At 40.9% G+C, this 20781-nt stretch overlaps 1 protein-coding gene across 4 annotated transcripts in view; it reads right to left on the bottom strand.

Moving 5' to 3' along the window:
* Positions 1–878: 878 nt before the first annotated feature.
* Positions 879–20781, bottom strand: part of LOC100195249 (HBS1-like (S. cerevisiae)) — an 80638-nt gene continuing 60735 nt past the window's right edge. For all 4 annotated transcript variants that reach the window (NM_001140278.1, XM_045695171.2, XM_082961444.1 and 1 more), the window contains 8 exon segments: positions 879–1151; positions 1852–1996; positions 9205–9305; positions 9711–9819; positions 11038–11128; positions 11511–11615; positions 15723–15791; positions 17481–17598. In NM_001140278.1, the coding sequence (NP_001133750.1) occupies positions 1140–1151; positions 1852–1996; positions 9205–9305; positions 9711–9819; positions 11038–11128; positions 11511–11615; positions 15723–15791; positions 17481–17598 (750 nt within the window). In that variant the 3' untranslated portion in view covers positions 879–1139.

Here is a 20781-nt window from a genome sequence, read left to right as displayed (position 1 = left end):
AATAATGCCATGGAATTCTAAGCAAATCTTGTCTGCTAAATTAACTAGTGTAGCCCCACAGCCATATGGCATAGCCAGATCAGGACCTGCTAAATTAACTAGTGTAGCCCCACAGCCATATAGCATAGCCAGATCAGGACCTGCTAAATTAACTAGTGTCGCCCACAGCCACATGGCACAGCCAGATCAGGACCTAACATAAGGACAACTCAGAGTATGCTATTCTGTTCTTCTGAAATAGACTACATTTTCTTCATATCATGTTTCTTTAGACCTGTCTAAAATAAATAATGTATTTATTGTGAAGGTGTAGGTGCTATATTACATGGATTTATTGTGAAGGTGGAGGCTATATTACATGGATTTATTGTGAAGATGTAGGTGCTATATTACATGGATTTATTGTGAAGGTGTAGACTATATTACATCAATTACCGTGAGACCGACAGTTATTTGCTTGTCAATAACCGGCTGACAACATTTCATGACCACCACAGCCCTAGACCCAATGCAGTCAAAAACATGATTTTCCTGTGTTTAATATATACAGTATTTATATATCATGAGGTTGGAATAACACTGAAAAGAGCAGTTTAAAAAAGCTACCTGAAAATTCTGACCGTTTTGGTAGGACAGAATTCTGGGTAAATTAGTCAATAGACCAATAAGAAAGAGTTCCAAACCTCTCTGCCAATAACAGCTATTTTTCAATTTTCCCCTCCCCACTCACACAACTTCCAGACAGTTCTTGCTTGAGAAATTACTATTTTCTATGAAGAAAATCTTTTGTTTCTTTTTGACCATTTTAATTGAAAAACAATCACAGTAAGATACTTAATTGTTACCCAGAAATGATTTGATATCGAGATAAAAACAGCTGGATTGGACATTTTATTGGTTCATTGTTTACTTCATCTTGTTCGATAGCTTCTGCCCTGGATGGATGGATGGATAGATAGAGGGATGGATAGATAGATAGATAGAGGGATGGATGTGAACACTCAGTCTGTGAATGACACTTCTGTCAATCTCTGAAGGAATTGCACTTTGTCTGTCTGTCTGTCAGTCTGCAGCTAGCCGTCTGTCATGCAGTCTCTGGGTCCAGTTCTTGACTTGATCAAGCTGGATCAGACCGCTCGTCATTCTTTGATCTACCGAGAAAATAACACAAAACCAAGACTAGGTTAAAACATTGAACTCTAAAGTTTATGAACACCATATCCTTCACAACAGACAGATGAACAGCCTGTAACTCCAGCAGGTTTGGGGACCCCTGTTCTGTTTGCTCAGATAGAGCATTAGTGTTGTATCCCAAATGGGGCCCTATTCCCTACATAGTGCACTACTATAGACCAGAGCCCTATTCCCTATATAGTGCACTACTATAGACCAGAGCCCTATTCCCTACATAGTGCACTACTATAGACCAGAACCCTATTCCCTATATAGTGCACTACTATAGACCAGAGCTCTATTCCCTACATAGTGCACTACTATAGACCAGGGCCCTATTCCCTATATAGTGCACTACTTTAGACCAGAGCCCTATTCCCTATACAGTGCACTACTTTAGACCAGAGCCCTATTCCCTATATAGTACACTACTATAGACCAGGGCCCTATTCCCTATATAGTGCACTACTTTAGACCACAGCCCTATTCCCTATATAGTGCACTACTATAGACCAGAGCCCTATTCCCTATATAGTACACTACTATAGACCAGGGCCCTATTCCCTATATAGTGCACTACATTATACCAGAGCCCATAGGTCGCCGTTTGGGACAAAAGCCTACAATGTAGATATATTTTCCTCAGGTAGCAAGAGGAGAAGGCCGGTGCCTGGTTACCTCGGTGACGACCCCGGCAGCGATGGTTGACCCTACGTATCTCAGCATGAAGCGTCCCAGTTCCTTGAAGTCCTTATAAAGCTCCAACGCCACGGGCCTCTGGGTCTGGATCTCCACCATCGCGTTCATACCCTTACCCAGACACCTACACAACATTAAACAAACATTTATACAACATTCAGATTCTTTCCCAACACTAGGGGGGGGTAACGGTTCACCAAACCCCTGATTCTGTACGTATTGCGGTTTTGGGGGGGGTGACCAGGGTTTGGCTTTTGTACATCGGGAAAATGAAAAGCCATTCACAAATGTCCCTGGCATTGTCTGTTGTGACAGGATTGTTATATTGGGTTAAGTTTCCACTCTGATGCTGCGTTCGTAACCATGTGGGAGGTGAGGAATTTACCAGTTGTGAAGTCGTAAATACCAGTCGGATGCATTCATGTGACATGTGACAACCGTAAACTAAAAGTACGGCGATCGAAAACAAATTGAGTTCAAAAAACAGGATTGTTTTTTTTTTTTATAAATGTTTTTAACTGCTGTTATAGAGGCCATTTCCTTAGTACCACCATGTGGAAGAATGACGGGAGCTCAAGGATGAAGGGAGCTCAAGGATGAAGGGAGCTCAAGGATGAAGGGAGCTCAAGGATGAAGGAAGCTCAAGGATGAAGGAAGCTCAAGGATGAAGGGAGCTCAAGGATGAAAGAAGCTCAAGGATGAAGGAAGCTCAAGTTTCCCCACTAGTAATAGTCAGTTGGAGGGCCATTTAAAATAGATTCCCCCCCCCCCCGAGTCGTATTTGGTAAATCCACACTGGATTACAAACGCATCATGCCTCCTTCAGTGTCAGGTGAGCACTTGGTACATCTCCCACTTCGGGGTAATGTGATGGGCTGTCACTGATAAGTACTGTAAATACAGTATGGACAGTAGTTATATAGGATGGTGTGTATAGACAGTAGTTATACAGGATGGTGTGTACAGACAGTAGTTATATAGTATGGTGTGTATAGACAGTAGTTATGATAGGATGGTGTGCATAGACAGTAGATATATAGGATGGTGTGTATGGACAGTATAGACAGTAGTTATATATGATGGTGTGTATAGACAGTAGTTATATAGGATGGTGTGTATAGACAGTAGTTATATATGATGGTGTGTATAGACAGTAGTTATATAGAATGGTGTGTATAGACAGTAGTTATATATGATGGTGTGTAAAGATAGTAGTTATATATGATGGTGTGTATAGACAGTAGTTATACAGGATTGTGTGTATAGACAGCAGTTATATAGGATGGTGTTTATAGACAGTAGTTATACAGGATGGTGTGTATAGACAGTAGTTATATAGGATGGTGTGTATAGACTGTAGTTATATAGGATGGTGTGTATAGACAGTAGTTATATAGAATGGTGTGTATAGACAGTAGTTATATATGATGGTGTGTAAAGACAGTTATATAGGATGGTGTGTATAGACAGTAGTTATATAGGATGGTGTGTATAGACAGTAGTTATATAGGATGGTGTGTATAGACAGTAGTTATATAGGATGGTGTGTATAGACAGTAGTTATATAGGATGGTGTTTATAGACAGTAGTTATACAGGATGGTGTGTATAGACAGTAGTTATATAGGATGGTGTGTATAGACAGTAGTTATATAGGATGGTGTGTATAGACAGTAGTTATATAGGATGGTGTGTATAGACAGTAGTTATATAGGATGGTGTGTATAGACAGTATAGACAGTAGTTATATAGGATGGTGTGTATACACAGTAGTTATATAAGATGGTGTGTATAGACAGTATAGACAGTAGTTATATAGTATGGTGTGTATAGACAGTAGTTATATAGGATGGTGTGTATAGACAGTAGTTATATAGGATGGTGTGTATAGACAGTAGTTATACAGGATGGTGTGAAAAGACAGTATAGACAGTGGTTATATTGGATGGTGTGTATAGACAGTAGTTATATGGGATGGTGTGTTTAGACAGTAGTTATATGGGATGGTGTGTATAGACAGTAGTTATATAGGATGGTGTGTATAGACAGTATAGACAGTAGTTATATAGGATGGTGTGTATAGACAGTAGTTATATAGGATGGTGTGTATAGACAGTATGGACAGTTATATAGGATGGTGTGTGTATAGACAGTAGTTATATAGGTTGGTGTGTATAGACAGTTATATGGGATGGTGTGTATAGACAGTAGTTATATAGGTTGGTGTGTATAGACTGTAGTTATATAGGATGGTGTGTATAGACAGTAGTTATACAGGATGGTGTGTATAGACAGTATAGACAGTAGTTATATAGGATGGCGTGTATAGACAGTAGTTATATAGGACGGTGTGTATAGACAGTAGTTATATAGGATGGTGTGTATAGACAGTAGTTATATAGGATGGTGTGTATAGACAGTAGTTATAAAGGATGGTGTGTATAGACAGTAGTTATAAAGGATGGTGTGTATAGACAGTAGTTATAAAGGATGGTGTGTATAGACAGTAGTTATAAAGGATGGTGTGTATAGACAGTAGTTATAAAGGATGGTGTGTATAGACAGTAGTTATATAGGACGGTGTGTATAGACAGTTTAGACAGTTATATAGGATGGTGTGTATAGACAGTATAGACAGTAGTTATATAGGATGGTGTGTATAGTCAGTATAGACAGTAGTTATATAGGATGGTGTGTATAGACAGTAGTTATATAGGATGGTGTGTATAGACAGTATAGACAGTAGTTATATAGGATGGTGTGTATAGACAGTAGTTATATAGGATGGTGTGTATAGACAGTATAGACAGTAGTTATATAGGATGGTGTGTATAGACAGTAGTTATATAGGATGGTGTGTAACGACAGTAGTTATATAGGATGGTGTGTATAGACAGTAGTTATATAGGATGGTGTGTATAGACAGTAGTTATACAGGATGGTGTGTATAGACAGTAGTTATATAGGATGGTGTGTATATACAGTAGTTATATAGGATGATGTGTATAGACAGTAGTTATATAGGATGGTGTGTATACACAGTAGTTATATAGGATGGTGTGTATAGACAGTATAGACAGTAGTTATATAGTATGGTGTGTATAGACAGTATAGACAGTAGTTATATAGTATGGTGTGTATAGACAGTAGTTATATAGGATGGTGTGTATAGACAGTAGTTATATAGGATGGTGTGTATAGACAGTAGTTATATAGGATGGTGTGTATAGACAGTAGTTATATAGGATGGTGTGTATAGACAGTAGTTATACAGGATGGTGTGTATAGACAGTAGTTATATAGGATGGTGTGTATAGACAGTAGTTATATAGGATGATGTGTATAGACAGTAGTTATATAGGATGGTGTGTATAGACAGTAGTTATATAGGATGGTGTGTATAGACAGTATAGACAGTAGTTATATAGGATGGTGTGTATAGACAGTAGTTATATAGGATGGTGTGTATAGACAGTAGTTATATAGGATGGCGTGTATAGACAGTAGTTATATAGGATGGTGTGTATAGACAGTAGTTATATAGGATGGTGTATATAGACAGTAGTTATATAGGTTGGTGTGTATAGACAGTAGTTATATAGGATGGTGTGTATAGACAGTAGTTATATAGGATGGCGTGTATAGACAGTAGTTATATAGGATGGTGTGTATAGACAGTATAGACAGTAGTTATAAAGGATGGTGTGTAACGACAGTAGTTATATAGGATGGTGTGTATAGACAGTAGTTATATAGAATGGTGTGTATAGACAGTATAGACAGTAGTTATATAGGATGGTGTGTATAGACAGTATAGACAGTAGTTATATAGGATGGTGTGTATGGACAGTATAGACAGTAGTTATATAGGATGGTGTGTAACGACAGTAGTTATATAGGATGGTGTGTATAGACAGTAGTTATATAGGATGGTGTGTATAGACAGTATAGACAGTAGTTATATAGGATGGTGTGTATAGACAGTATAGACAGTAGTTATATAGGATGGTGTGTATGGACAGTATAGACAGTAGTTATATAGGATGGTGTGTAATGACAGTAGTTATATAGGGTGGTGTGTATAGACAGTAGTTATATAGGGTGGTGTGTATAGACAGTAGTTATATAGGATGGTGTGTAACGACAGTAGTTATATAGGATGGTGTGTATAGACAGTATAGACAGTAGTTATATAGGATGGTGTGTATACACAGTAGTTATATAGGATGGTGTGTATAGACAGTATAGACAGTAGTTATATAGGATGGTGTGTATAGAGAGTATAGACAGTAGTTATATAGGATGGTGTGTATAGACAGTATACACAGTAGTTATATAGGATGGTGTGTAACGACAGTAGTTATATAGGGTGGTGTGTATAGACAGTATAGACAGTAGTTATATAGGATGGTGTTTATAGACAGTATAGACAGTAGTTATATAGGATGGTGTTTATAGACAGTAGTTATATAGGGTGGTGTGTATAGACAGTATAGACAGTAGTTATATAGGATGGTGTTTATAGACAGTATAGACAGTAGTTATATAGGATGGTGTTTATAGACAGTAGTTATATAGGATGGTGTGTATAGACAGTAGTTATATAGGATGGTGTGTATATACAGTAGTTATATAGGATGGTGTGTATAGACAGTAGTTATATAGGATGGTGTTTATAGACAGTAGTTATATAGGTTGGTGTGTATAGACAGTAGTTATATAGGATGATGTGTATAGACAGTAGTTATATAGGATGGTGTGTATAGACAGCAGTTATATAGGATGGTGTGTATAGACAGTAGTTATACAGGATGGAGTGTATAGACAGTATGGACAATATATGATAGAAAAGGTGTGTACAACAGTAGTTAGACGGTATGGCTAGAATACAGTAGGTACATGTTCCTTCAGAAAGTATTCATACCCCGTGACTTATTCCACATTTTGTAGTGCTACAGCCTGAATTCAAAAATGGATAAAAAAAAATATATATATTCTCACCCATCTACACAAAATACCCCATAATGACAAAGGGAAAACATGTTTTTAGAAATGTTTGCTAATTTATTGGAAATTAAAAACAGAAATATCACATTTACATAAGTATTCAGACCCTTTACTCAGTACTGTGTTGAAGCACCTTTGACAGCGATTACAGCCTTGAGTCTTCTTGGGTATGACGCTTGGGTAATACACCTGTATTTGGGGAGTTTCTCCCATTCTTCTTTGCAGATCCTCTCAAGCGCTGTCAGGTTGGATGGGGAGCGTTGCTGCAGAACTATTTCCAGGTCTCTCCAGAGTTTTGTGAGATCGGGTTCAAGTTCAGGCTCTGGCTGGGCCGCCGCTCAAGGACATTCAGAGACTTGTCCTGAAGCCACTCCTGCGTTGTCTTGGCTGTGTGCTTAGGGTTGTTGTCCTGTTGGAAGGTGAACTATCGCCCCAGTCTGAGGTCCTGAGAGCTCTGGAGTAGGTTTTCATCAAGGATTTCTCTGTACTTTTCTCCTTTCAACTTTCCCTCGATCCTGACTTGTCTCCCAGTCCCTGCCGCTGAAAAACATCCCCACAGCATGATGCTGCCACCACCATGCTTCACCGTAGGGATGGTGCCAGGTTTCCTCCAGAGGTGACGCTTGGCATTCAGGCCAAAGAGTTCAATCTTGGTTTCATCAGACCAGAGAATCTTGTTTCTCATGGTCTGAGAGTCCTTTAGGTGCTTTTTGGCAAACTCCAAGAGGGCTTTCATGTGCCTTTTACTGAGGAGTGGCTTCCGTCTGGCCACTCTACCGTAAAAGGCCTGATTGGTGGAGTGCTGCAGACATGGTTGTCCTTCTGGAAGGTTCTCCAATCTCCACAGAGGAACTCCGGAGCTCTGTCAGAGTGACCATCGGGTTCTTGGTCACCTCCCTGACCAAGGCCTTTCTCCCCCGATTGCTCAGTTTGGCCGGGCGGCCAGCTCTAGGAAGAGTCTTGGTGGTTCCAAACTTCTTCGATTTAATGATGGAGGCCACTGTGTTCTTGGGGTCCTTCAACGCTGCAGACATTTCTTGGTAACCAGATCTGTGCCTCAACAAAATCCTGTCTCGGAGCTCTACGGATAATTCCTTCGACCTCATAGCTTGGTTTTTGACCTGACATGCACTGTCAACTGTGGGACCTTATATAGACAGGTGTGTGCCTTTCCAAATCATGTCCAATCAATATATTTTACCACAGGTTGACTCCAATCAAGTTGTAGAAACATCTCAAGAATGATCAATGGAAACAGGATGCACCTGAGCTCAATTCTGAGTCTCATAACAAAAGGGTCTGAATACTTATGTAAATAAGCTTCTGATTTAAAAATGTTATAAATTTGCAAAAACCTGTTTTCGCTTAACCATTATGAGGCATTTTGTGTAGATTGATGAGGGAAAAAAATAATTGAATCCATTTTAGAATAAGGCTGTTGTGCAACAAAATGTGGAAATAGGGAAAGGGTCTAAATACTTTCTGAATGTACTGATCGGGTCCTACCTGTTTACTGAAATGGGTTCGCAACGTGGCTCGAGAAATTTGGTGCTGAAACCTAAACTATTCTCAACCACCGAGAATGGGAGCATACCTATAATCAAGACAGTAAAAGATTTAAATATAGCCTACCTATCTATCGCTCTTGTACCTTCTTTGGCCCGGTCAGAATCAGCTGCCAAGGGCAGCATGAATGCAAAGGGCAGACGTTGTGCTGTTTCTCTGTGTTTCCGTCTTGCCCCGATATACTGGGGTGATGAAGAGTTGGCAGCTGCGTAGGCTATTCTCGTTGAGCGTGGCGATGACATACTGTTAACGTATTATCCACCACTCTTGTCCATCTCTACTGTGAACCCAACATGTTCCCAAACTAGAGATTTTAACGATGGATCCTCCGATTCTGGTTTATCGACTCCACCATTTTACAGAAATAGTTCCTGCCTGTACATCACAAAAAGGACAGTTTGAAATGTGCCAATTAAGATTAGAATCTTGATAACGTGTATGTTGACTCTCGTTGCTTTAACAGAATAGTCTGAAAGGTTTTCATTCGGGTTCACAGTGAGGACAGAACCGAGGTCCCTGTGCCGAACAATTCGGTACGAATACATGTTCCTGTTACAAACCCAACCAAAACACAATGTTAATGTAATGTTAACTGAATACTGCATTGACATTAAAGGTAGAATCAGACGTAGCGATATCGGGCCGACTCCCTCAACAACAAAACCGTGTGATGAGCGAGGCTAAACTTCTCTTCTGTTATGGTCCCTCGGCAGCATGAATCAGCTTCATTATCTATGAAGACTTCAACCTTGATACTCACTTTGGTTTCTTCTTGAGCACCTCCCCGCTGCTCTTGTGCAGAACACTGACAAGCTTCCTAATGGTGGCAGGTTCACTGATCGTCTGGTAGTGCAACACAACCTACACACAGAACACACACTTAGAACCACACACACTTCACAGACTTAGAACCACACACTTAGAACCACACAGACAATATTCTTAGAGCTACTTAGAACCACACACTTAGAACCACACAGACAATATTCTTGTGGCTACAAACAGGCTTAGAACCAAACAGACAATATTCTTAGAGCTACTTAGAACCACACAGACAATATTCTTAGAGCTACTTAGAACCACACACTTAGAACCACACAGACAATATTCTTAGAGCTACTTAGAACCACACACTTGGAACCACACACTTAGAACCACACAGACAATATTCTTACGGCTACAAACAGACTTAGAACCACACAGACAATATTGTTAGAGCTACTTAGAACCGCCCGCGGAACACAGATTGTCTGTGTGTGTACTCACGGGGAAGCCCTGTGTGATGGGGACCTCTATGTTGAAGAGCAGGACTCTGGCCCTGAAGCGGGAACACGCTCTGATTGGCTCCTTAATATCACAGAACACACAGCCCACACTGGAGGAGAGATTATAGACACTGAGTGGACAAAACATTAGGAACACCTGCTTTTTCCCATGACATAGACTGACCAGGTGAATCCAGGTGAAAGTTATGACCCCTTATTGATGTCACTTGTTAAATCCACTTCAATCAGTGTAGATGAAGGGGAGGAGACAGGTTAAAGAAGGATTTTTAAGTCTTGAGACATGGATTGTGTATGTGTGTCATTCAGAGAGTGAATTGGCAAGACTAAATATTTAAGTGTCTTTGAACAGGGTATGGTAGTAGGTGCCAAGCGCACCGGCTTGTGTCAAGAACTGCAACGATGCTGGGTTTTTCACGCTCAACAGTTTCCCCTGTGTATCAAGAATGATCCACCACCCAAAGGACATCCAGACAACTGGACACAACTGTGGGAAACATTGGAGTTAGAGGTTAGGGGTTAGAGGGTAGGGGTTAGAGGGTAGGGGTTAGAGGGTAGGGGTTAGGGGTTAGAGGGTAGGGGTTAGAGGGTAGGGATTAGAGGGTAGGGGTTAGAGGATAGGGGTTAGAGGGTAGGGGTTTAGAGGTTAGAGGGTAGGGGTTAGAGGGTAGAGGGTAGGGTTTAGAGGGTAGAGTTTAGAGGGTAGGGGTTAGAGGGTAGGGGTTAGAGGGTAGGGGTTAGAGGGTAGGGGTTAGAGGGTAGGGGGTAGATGGTTAAAGGGTAGGGGTTAGGGTTTAGAGGGTAGGGGTTAGAGGGTAGGGGTTAGAGGGTAGGGGTTAGAGGGTAGGGGTTAGAGGGTAGGGGGTTAGAGGGTAGGGGGTTAGAGGGTAGGGGAGTAGAGGGTAGGGGTTAGAGGGTAGGGATTAGGGGTTAGAGGGTAGGGATAGAGGGTAGGGGTTAGAGGGTAGGGGTTAGAGGGTAGGGGTTAGAGGGTAGGGGTTAGGGGTTAGAGGGTAGGGGTTAGAGGGTAGGGGTTAGGGGGTAGGGGTTAGAGGGTAGGGGTTAGAGGGTAGAGGGTAGGGGTTAGAGGGTAGGGGTTAGGGGTTAGAGGGTAGGGGTTAGAGGTTAAGGTTAGGGTTTAGGTTCTATACTTAATCTAGATGCTGCCCATGCCAGTGGGTTAAGGATAGAGGTCACGTGTTAAGGATAGAGGTCACGTGTTAAGGATAGAGGTCACGTGTTAAGGATAGAGGTCACGTGTTGAGGATAGAGGTCACGTGTTAAGGATAGCGTTTATGTTATATACTAACTTAATCTTGATGATGTCCATGCCAGTGACGGTCAGACTGACATGATCTCCTGCTGCTGCCCAGTCCAGAGGCTCATCGTGGAGAGTGATGCCTACACAGAGACAACACAGAGACAGACACATAGGGAGAGAGACAGAGAGAGAGGGAGGGAGAGAGACAGAGAGAGAGAGAGGGAGAGAGAGAGAAGGAGAGAGACAGAGGGAGAGAGACGAGAGACAGACACACAGAGAGAGACAGAGAGGGAGGGAGAGAGACAGACAGATAGGGAGAGAGACAGAGAGGGAGGGAGAAAGACAGAGAGAGGGAGGGAGAGAGAGAGAGTGACAGAGATGTGTTGTATGTCCACAAGGTGGCACTGGTGTATTAGACATTGAGAAACATACACACACAGAGAGACAGACACATAGACACAGAGAGACAAGAGACACAGAGACAGACAGAGAGAGATACAGACATACAGAAACATACAGTACCTTTAACAGTGCATGTCTCATTGGGGGGCATGGCCAGTACTCTGTCTCCTGTCTGAATGTAGCCCGCCTCGATCTTCCCTGTTACACAGAACCCTGAGCCTTGATCTAGAACCACAGAGAACAGGGTTAGAACACAGAACCCTGTGCCTTGATCTATAACCACAGAGAACAGGGTTAGAACACAGAACCCTGAGCCTGATCTAGAACCACAGAGAACAGGGTTAGAACACAGAACCCTGAGCCCTGATCTAGAACCACAGAGAACAGGGTTAGAACACAGAACCCTGATCTAGAACCATAGAGAACAGGGTTAGAACACAGAACCCTGATTTAGAACCACAGTGAACATGGTTAGAATACAGAACCCTGAGCCCTGATCTAGAACCACAGAGAACAGGGTTAGAACACATAACCCTGATCTAGAACCACAGAGAACAGGGTTAGGACACATAACCCTGATCTAGAACCATAGAGAACAGGGTTAGAACACAGAACCCTGATCTAGAACCACAGAACCATGCACCCTGATCTAGAACCACAGAGAACAGGGTTAGAACACAGAACCCTGATCTAGAACCACAGAGAACAGGGTTAGAACACTGAACCCTGATCTAGAACACAGAGAACAGGGTTAGAACACAGATCTTTAAAAATAATATCAACAGCTGATCGAGCACAAAAAGCTTATTTCTCTCCAATGTTGTGTTTACATTCCTGTTAGTGAGCATTTCTCCTTTGTCAAGATAATCCATCTACCTGGCAGGTGTGGCAAATCATGAAGCTGATTAAACAGCATGATTATTACACAGGTGCACCTTGAGCTTGGGACAATAAAAGGCCACTTTAAAATGTGCAGTTTTGTCACACAACACCACAGATGTCTCAAGTTGAGGGAGTGTGCAATTGGCATGCTGACTGCAGGAATGTCCACCAGAGCTGTTGCCAGATAATTTAATGTTCAGTTCTCTACCATAAGCCGCCTCCAATATCATTTTAGAGAATTTGGCAGTATGTCCCAACCAGCCTCACAACTGCAGACCACGTATAACCATGCCAGTACAGGACCTCCACATCCGGCTTTTTCACCTGCGGGATCGTCTGAGGGGGACCCTTTTGTGGGGAAAAACTAATTCTGATTGGTTGGGCCTGGCTCCCAAGTAGGTGGCCCTATGCCCTCTCAGGCCCACCCTTGGCCGTGCCACTGCTCAGTCATCTAAAATCCATAGATTAGGGCCTAATGAAATTATTTAAATTGACTGATTTCCTTTTATGAACTGTAACTCTGTAAATACCTCAGCCAACTTGGTGACAAATATTTCGATGTGCTCTTGAGCAAAGCACTTAACCCTAATTGCTCCTGTAAGTCGCTCTGGATAAGACATCTGATAAATGACTAAAATGTAAATGAGATATTTCTGTATTTCATTTTCATTAGATTTGATTATTTTCTTTTTTACATTTTCTCTGTCATTATGGGGTATTGTGTGTAGATGGTTGAGAGAAAAATCAATGCTATCCATTCTGAATTCAGGCTGTAACACAACAAAATGTGGAATAAGTCAAGGGGTGTGAATACTTTCTGATGGCATCGTATGTTCTCAATTTAAAATGATACCTGCAGACAATGTGTATACGAGACAAACCATAAACCAGATGTTGCCTTTTAAAAATGACATTTAAAATTGTTTAGTACAAATCCAACCCTTGTAATTTAGGTCCAGTATGGAAATAAGGAGAAGATAATTAGACTACTGGAGATTTGCATTACAGGTTCAATATATTATTTTGTAAATATCACTTTAGTTCATTATCTTTTTTTTAGCAATGTCACTTACAAAAATGATCGCAGTTGTTCCCATAGCAACCATGTACCGGATAAGCTAGCGACCTTTTAGGTCAATAATATGCTGTTTTTTTAATAAACAAAAAATTGTTGGCTTTATAATCGTGAGAGAAAATGTAACTAGCTAGTAGCTAGCTAGTTAGTTATACCTAGGTAGCATACAAGGTTAAGCTGACTTTTCTCAAAACTAACCTCCTTGTGGCTAGCTAGTTATTGTCCCTTATGCTAGCCTTTACAGCCAAATATCACTTTAGAAACGTCTAAATTAAAAAAAATATTGATACGGCCAACATTGTAGAACATTTCTCCTATCTTACTGCAGCTTTAGCTCATATCGAAATAGCAGAGAAATGCGGAAACATCTTTAGTCCTCACACACTTTAGTCCTCACACACTTGCTCCTACAGCACTAATACGATGAGCAACGTCGGAGCTCTGACCAAGCAAGGCATTTCATTGGTTTAACGTGACGCGAGGAGTCACAGATTTACAACTGGTTCCGACCCTCTATAGGGGATTTCTGCAATAGAACTTCCCCAGGCTTCCCATTTTAGGGAATCCCTTGTTCAGCACAAGGTTAGTATCTCTGCAATGTATCTCTGTAATGTATCTATATCTATGTAATGTATCTATATATCTATATCTCTGTAATGTATCTATATCTATGTAATGTATCTGTATCTATGTAATGTATCTATATCTATGTAATGTATCTATATCTATGTAATGTATCTGTATCTATGTAATGTATCTCTGTAATGTATCTGTATCTATGTAATGTATCTCTGTAATGTATCTATGTAATGTATCTGTATCTATGTAATGTATCTGTATCTATGTAATGTATCTATATCTATGTAATGTATCTATTTCTATGTAATGTATCTATATCTATGTAATGTATCTATATCTATGTAATGTATCTATGTAATGTATCTGTATCTATGTAATATATCTATGTAATGTATCTATATCTATGTAATATATCTATGTAATGTATCTGTATCGATGTAATGTATCTATATCTATGTAATGTATCTATGTAATGTATCTATATCTATGTAATGTATCTATGTAATGTATCTATATCTCTGTAATGTATCTATGTCTATGTAATGTATCTGTATCTATGTAATGTATCTGTATCTATATCTATGTAATGTATCTGTATCTATGTAATGTATCTATGTAATGTATCTGTATCTATGTAATTGATCTATGTAATGTATATGTATCTATGTAATGTATCTATATCTATGTAATGTATCTGTATCTATGTAATGTATCTGTATCTATATCTATGTAATGTATCTGTATCTATGTAATGTATCTATGTAATGTATCTATGTAATGTATCTGTATCTATGTAATGTATCTGTGTAATGTATCTATATCTATGTAATGTATCTGTATCTATGTAATGTATCTGTATCTATGTAATGTATCTGTATCGATGTAATGTATCTATATCTATGTAATGTATCTATGTAATGTATCTATATCTCTAATGTATCTATGTCTATGTAATGTATCTGTATCTATGTAATGTATCTGTATCTATGTAATGTATCTATATCTATGTAATGTATCTATATCTCTGTAATGTATCTATATCTCTGTAATGTATCTATGTCTATGTAATGTATCTATATCTATGTAATGTATCTATATCTCTGTAATGTATCTATATCTATGTAATGTATCTATATCTCTGTAATGTATCTATGTCTATGTAATGTATCTGTATCTATGTAATGTATCTGTATCTATGTAATGTATCTGTATCTATGTAATGTATCTATGTAATGTATCTATATCTATGTAATGTATCTATATCTCTGTAATGTATCTATGTCTATGTAATGTATCTATATCCATGTAATGTATCTGTATCTATGTAATGTATCTATATCTCTAACTGTATCTATGTAATGTATCTATGTAATGTATCTGTATATATGTAATGTATCTCTGTAATGTATCTATGTAATGTATTTGTATCTCTGTAATGTATATGTGTCTATGTAATGTATCTATATCTATGTCTATGTAATGTATCTATATCTATGTAATGTATCTCTGTAATGTATCTGTATCTATGTAATGTATCTATGTAATGTATCTATATCTATGTAATGTATCTATATCTATGTAATGTATCTGTATCTATATCTATGTAATGTATCTATGTAATTTATCTATATCTATGTAATGTATCTATATCTATGTAATGTATCTATATCTATGTAATGTATCAATATCTATGTAATGTATCTATGTAATGTATCTATATCTATGTAATGTATCTATATCTATGTAGACCCACACAGAACCCTGATCTAGAACCACAGAACAGAGTGTGATCTCACCTTTGAAGACGTCCGAGACACACAGTCGGAAGGGCTTTTCTATCGACCTCTGGGGTGGTTTGAAATAATCTATGGAGAGAGAGGATGAGGAAGAGAGAGGAGGTAGACGGAGAGAATAGATATGGAGGGACAGAGATAGAATAGATATGGAGGGAGAGAGAGAGAGAGAGATAGAATAGATATGGAGGGAGGGAGGGAGGGAGAGAGAGAGAGAGAATAGATATGGAGGGAGGGAGAGAGATATAATAGATATGGAGGGAGAGAGAGATATAATAGATATGGAGGGAGAGAGGGAGAGAGAGATAGATATGGAGGGAGGGAGGGACAGAGAGAGATAGAATAGATATGGAGGGAGGGAGATATAATAGATATGGAGGGAGGGAGGGAGGGACAGAGAGAGATAGAATAGATATGGAGGGAGGGAGGGAGGGAGATATAATAGATATGGAGGGAGGGAGGGAGGGACAGAGAGATAGAATAGATATGGAGGGAGGGAGGGAGAGAGATAGAATAGATATGGAGGGAGAGAGAGATAGAATAGATATGGAGGGAGGGAGAGATAGAATAGATATGGAGGGAGGGAGAGAGAGATAGAACAGATATGGAGGGAGAGAGAGAGATAGAATAGATATGGAGGGAGAGAGAGATAGAATAGATATGGAGGGAGAGAGAGAGATAGAATAGATATGGAGGGAGGGAGGGGCAGAGAGAGATAGAATACATATGGAGGGAGGGAGGGAGGGACAGAGAGAGATAGAATAGATATGGAGGGAGGGAGGGAGGGACAGAGAGATAGAATAGATATGGAGGGAGGGAGGGAGAGAGATAGAATAGATATGGAGGGAGAGAGAGAGAGATAGAATAGATATGGAGGGAGAGAGAGATAGAATAGATATGGAGGGAGAGAGAGAGAGATAGAATAGATATGGAGGGAGAGAGGGAGGGACAGAGAGAGAGAGAGAGAGAGAGAGAGAGAGAGAGAGAGAGAGAGAGTAGATATAAGGGAGGGAGGGACAGAGAGAGATAGAATATATATGGAGGGAGAGAGAGAGAGAGAATAGATATGGAGGGAGGGAGGGACAGAGAGAGAGAGATAATAGATATGGAGGGAGGGACAGAGAGAGAGAGAGAGAGAGAGAGAGAGAGAGAGAGAGAATAGATATGGAGGGAGGGAGGGACAGAGAGAGATAGAATAGATATGGAGAGAGGGACAGAGGGAGAGAGATAGAATAGATATGGAGGGAGGGAGGGACAGAGATAGAATAGATATGGAGAGAGGGAGGGCGAGAGAGAGAGATATGGAGGGAGGGAGCAGAGAGAGAGAGAGAATAGATATGGAGGGAGGGAGAGAGATATGGAGGGAGGGAGCAGAGAGAGAGAGAGCATGAAAAATAGTGAGCTGTTATCTTCATATCAGACTGTTGACTGCTACCACTGAGTTACTCTGTTACCATGCTGACTAATACCATAGCAACATCACAATGATTACTACTTTTACTATTGTCACAGTCATAACACTACTTAAGACACACACTTCCAGATCATTACAGGAGAGAGCGGAGGCTAAATCAAACAGTCAATATGTCTCAGCTACTCTGCTCTCTCTGAAGACGGAAATCATTCTGTCTTCGTTAAATACACTTGTCCAACAGCCATGTACATAACGGGTGTTTTAATGTTAAACATTGATGAGTTGTCTCGTTATTTTCTAAAGCTTTGTGGACTTGAATAAGAGTGTGTGTGTGTGTGTGTGTCTACCGATCTGTTCCAGCAGACAGGGTCCAGAGTACCAGGATGTTAGCATCAGAGCAGAACTCTTAGTGGTCAGGTTCTCTCCTGATAGGCCACTGGTCGGCACGTAGAACACATCAGAGTCCTGGGAGAGAACATAGAACAGCTATTACACCAGCCTCACGAAGGTTAAAACCAGCCTCAGACTCACGAAGGTTAAAACCAGTCTCAGACTCACAAAGGTTAAAACCAGTCTCAGACTCACAAAGGTTAAAACCAGTCTCAGACTCACAAAGGTTAAAACCAGTCTCAGACTCACAAAGGTTAAAACCAGTCTCAGACTCACAAAGGTTAAAACCAGTCTCAGACTCACAAAGGTTAAAACCAGTCTCAGACTCACAAAGGTTAAAACCAGTCTCAGACTCACAAAGGTTAAAACCAGTCTCAGACTCACAAAGGTTAAAACCAGTCTCAGACTCACAAAGGTTAAAACCAGTCTCAGACTCACAAAGGTTAAAACCAGTCTCAGACTCACAAAGGTTAAAACCAGTCTCAGACTCACAAAGGTTAAAACCAGTCTCAGACTCACAAAGGTTAAAACCAGTCTCAGACTCACAAAGGTTAAAACCAGTCTCAGACTCACAAAGGTTAAAACCAGCCTCAGACTCACAAAGGTTAAAACCAGCCTCAGACTCAGGAAGGTTAAAACCAGCCTCAGACTCAGGAAGGTTAAAACCAGCCTCAGACTCAGGAAGGTTAAAACCAGCCTCAGACTCAGGAAGGTTAAAACCAGCCTCAGACTCAGGAAGGTTAAAACCAGCCTCAGACTCAGGAAGGTTAAAACCAGCCTCAGACTCAGGAAGGTTAAAACCAGCCTCAGACTCAGGAAGGTTAAAACCAGCCTCAGACTCAGGAAGGTTAAAACCAGCCTCAGACTCAGGAAGGTTAAAACCAGCCTCAGACTCAGGAAGGTTAAAACCAGCCTCAGACTCACGAAGACGAAGGTTAAAACCAGCCTCAGACTCACGAAGGTGTAAAACATTCCTTTTTATTCTATGAGTTGTATTTTCCCATATAAAATCTGTTATGACTGAGTATAGTTCTTTAAGCAATGTCTTATTACCGATAATAAGTATGAAAACTTTAGGAGCCAAGCCATTCCTAAGAGGCTTATTCTCCCTGTAAAATTTAGCGGAACATTTTTCCATTTAATTAGATGTTCTTTCATATCGTTGAGTAACTGGATAAAGTTATCGTTATATATTTGTTGTTTGTTGTCAATTATTAAGCATCCTAATTATTTTATACATTTTATGGTCCACTGAAAGGATGTAGATGATGAGTTAGTATTTTTCATTTTTCCTATTGACATTATTTCAGGTTTTTCCAAGTAAATTTTATATCCTGAGATCTGCACTGAGCTAAAGGCTAGAGCTGCCGTTTTCAAGGAGCGGGATACTAATCCGGACGCCAATAAGAAATCCCGCTATACCCTCAGACAAACCATCAAACAGGCAAAGCATCAATACAGGATTAAGATTGAATCCTACTACGCCGGCTCTGACCGCTCGTCGGATGTGTCAAGGCTTGAAAACTATTACGGACTACAAAGGGAAACCCAGCAGTCCATGCACGAGAGCACCAGCTGTTCTGGATGACCGTGTGGTAACGCTCTCGGTAGCCAATGGGAGCAAGACATTTAAACAGGTCAACATACACAAAGCCGCTGGGCCAGATGGATTACCAGGACGTGTACTCAAAGCATGTGCAGACCAACTGGCAAGTGTCTTCACTGACATTTTCAACCTCTCCCTGACCGAGTCTGTAATATATACATGTTTCAAGCAGACCACGATAGTCCCTGTGCACAAGAACACTAAGGTAACCTGCCTAAATGACTACCGACCCGTAGCACTCACATCTGCAGCCATGAAGTGCTTTGAAAGGCTGGTCATGGCTCACATCAACACCATTATCCCAGAAACCCTAGACCCACTCCAATTTGCATACCACCCCAACAGATCCACAGATGACACAATCTCAATAGTACTCCCCTTTCCCACCTGGACAAAAGGAACATCTATGTGAGAATGCTATTCATTGACTACAGCTCAGCATTCAACACCATAGTGCCCACAAAGCTCATCAATAAGCTAAGGACCCTGGGACTAAACACCTCCCTCTGCAACTGGATCCTGGACTTCCTGACGGGTCGCCCCCAGGTGGTAACGGAAGGCAACAACACATCTGCCACACTGATCCTCAACACAGGTGCCCCTCAGGGGTGTGTACTTAGTCCCCTCCTGTACTCCCTGTTCACCCACGACTCCGTGGCCAAACACTACCCCAACACCATCATTAAGTTTGCTGATGACACAACAGTGGTAGGCCTGATCACCGACAACGATGAGACAGCCTATAGGGAGGTCAGAGACTTGGCCGTGTGGTGCCAGGACAACAACCTTTCCCTCAACGTGATCAAGACAAAAGGATATGATTGTGGACTACAGGAAAAGGAGGACCGAGCACGCCCCCATTCTCATTGACAGGGCTGTAGTGGAGCAGGTTGAGAGCTTCAAGTTCCTTGGTGTCCACATCACCAACAAACTAACATGGTCCAAGCACACCAAGACAGTTGTGAAGAGGGCACGACAAAACCTATTCCCCCTCAGGAGACTGAAAAGATTTGGCATGGGTCCCCAGATCCTCAAAAGGTTCTACAGCTGCACCATCAAGAGCTTCCTGACGGCTTGCATCACTGCCTGGTATGGAAACTGCTTGGCCTCCGAATGCAAGACACTACAGAGGGTAGTGCTTACGGCCCAGTGCATCACTGGGGCCAAGCTTCCTGCGAACCAGGATCTCTATACCAGGCGGTGTCAGAGGAAGGCCCTAAAAATTGTCAAAGACTCCAGCCACCCTAGTCATAGACTCTGTTACCGCACGGCAAGCGGTACCGGAGCGCCAAGTCTAGGTCCAAGAGGCTTCTAAACAGCTTCTACCCACAAGCCATAAGACTCCTGAACATCTAATCAAATGGCTACCCAGACTATTTCAACTGCCCCCCCCCCCTTACACTGCTGCTACTCTCTGTTTATTATCCATGCATAGTCACTTTAATAACTCTACCTACATGTACATATTACCTCAATTACCTCGACTAACCGGTGCCCCGCACATTGACTCTGTACCGGTACCCCCTGTACAGTGGGGGAAAAAAGTATTTGATCCCCTGCTGATTTTGTACGTTTGGTCACTGACAAAGAAAGGATCAGTCTATAATTTTAATGGTAGTTTTATTTGAACAGTGAGAGACAGAATAACAACA

The sequence above is a fragment of the Salmo salar genome, chromosome 15 (assembly GCF_965601325.2).
Source record: "Salmo salar chromosome 15, fSalSal1, whole genome shotgun sequence".
Taxonomy (NCBI): Eukaryota; Metazoa; Chordata; class Actinopteri; order Salmoniformes; family Salmonidae; genus Salmo; species Salmo salar.
This window is presented reverse-complemented; position numbering and strand designations above follow the sequence as displayed.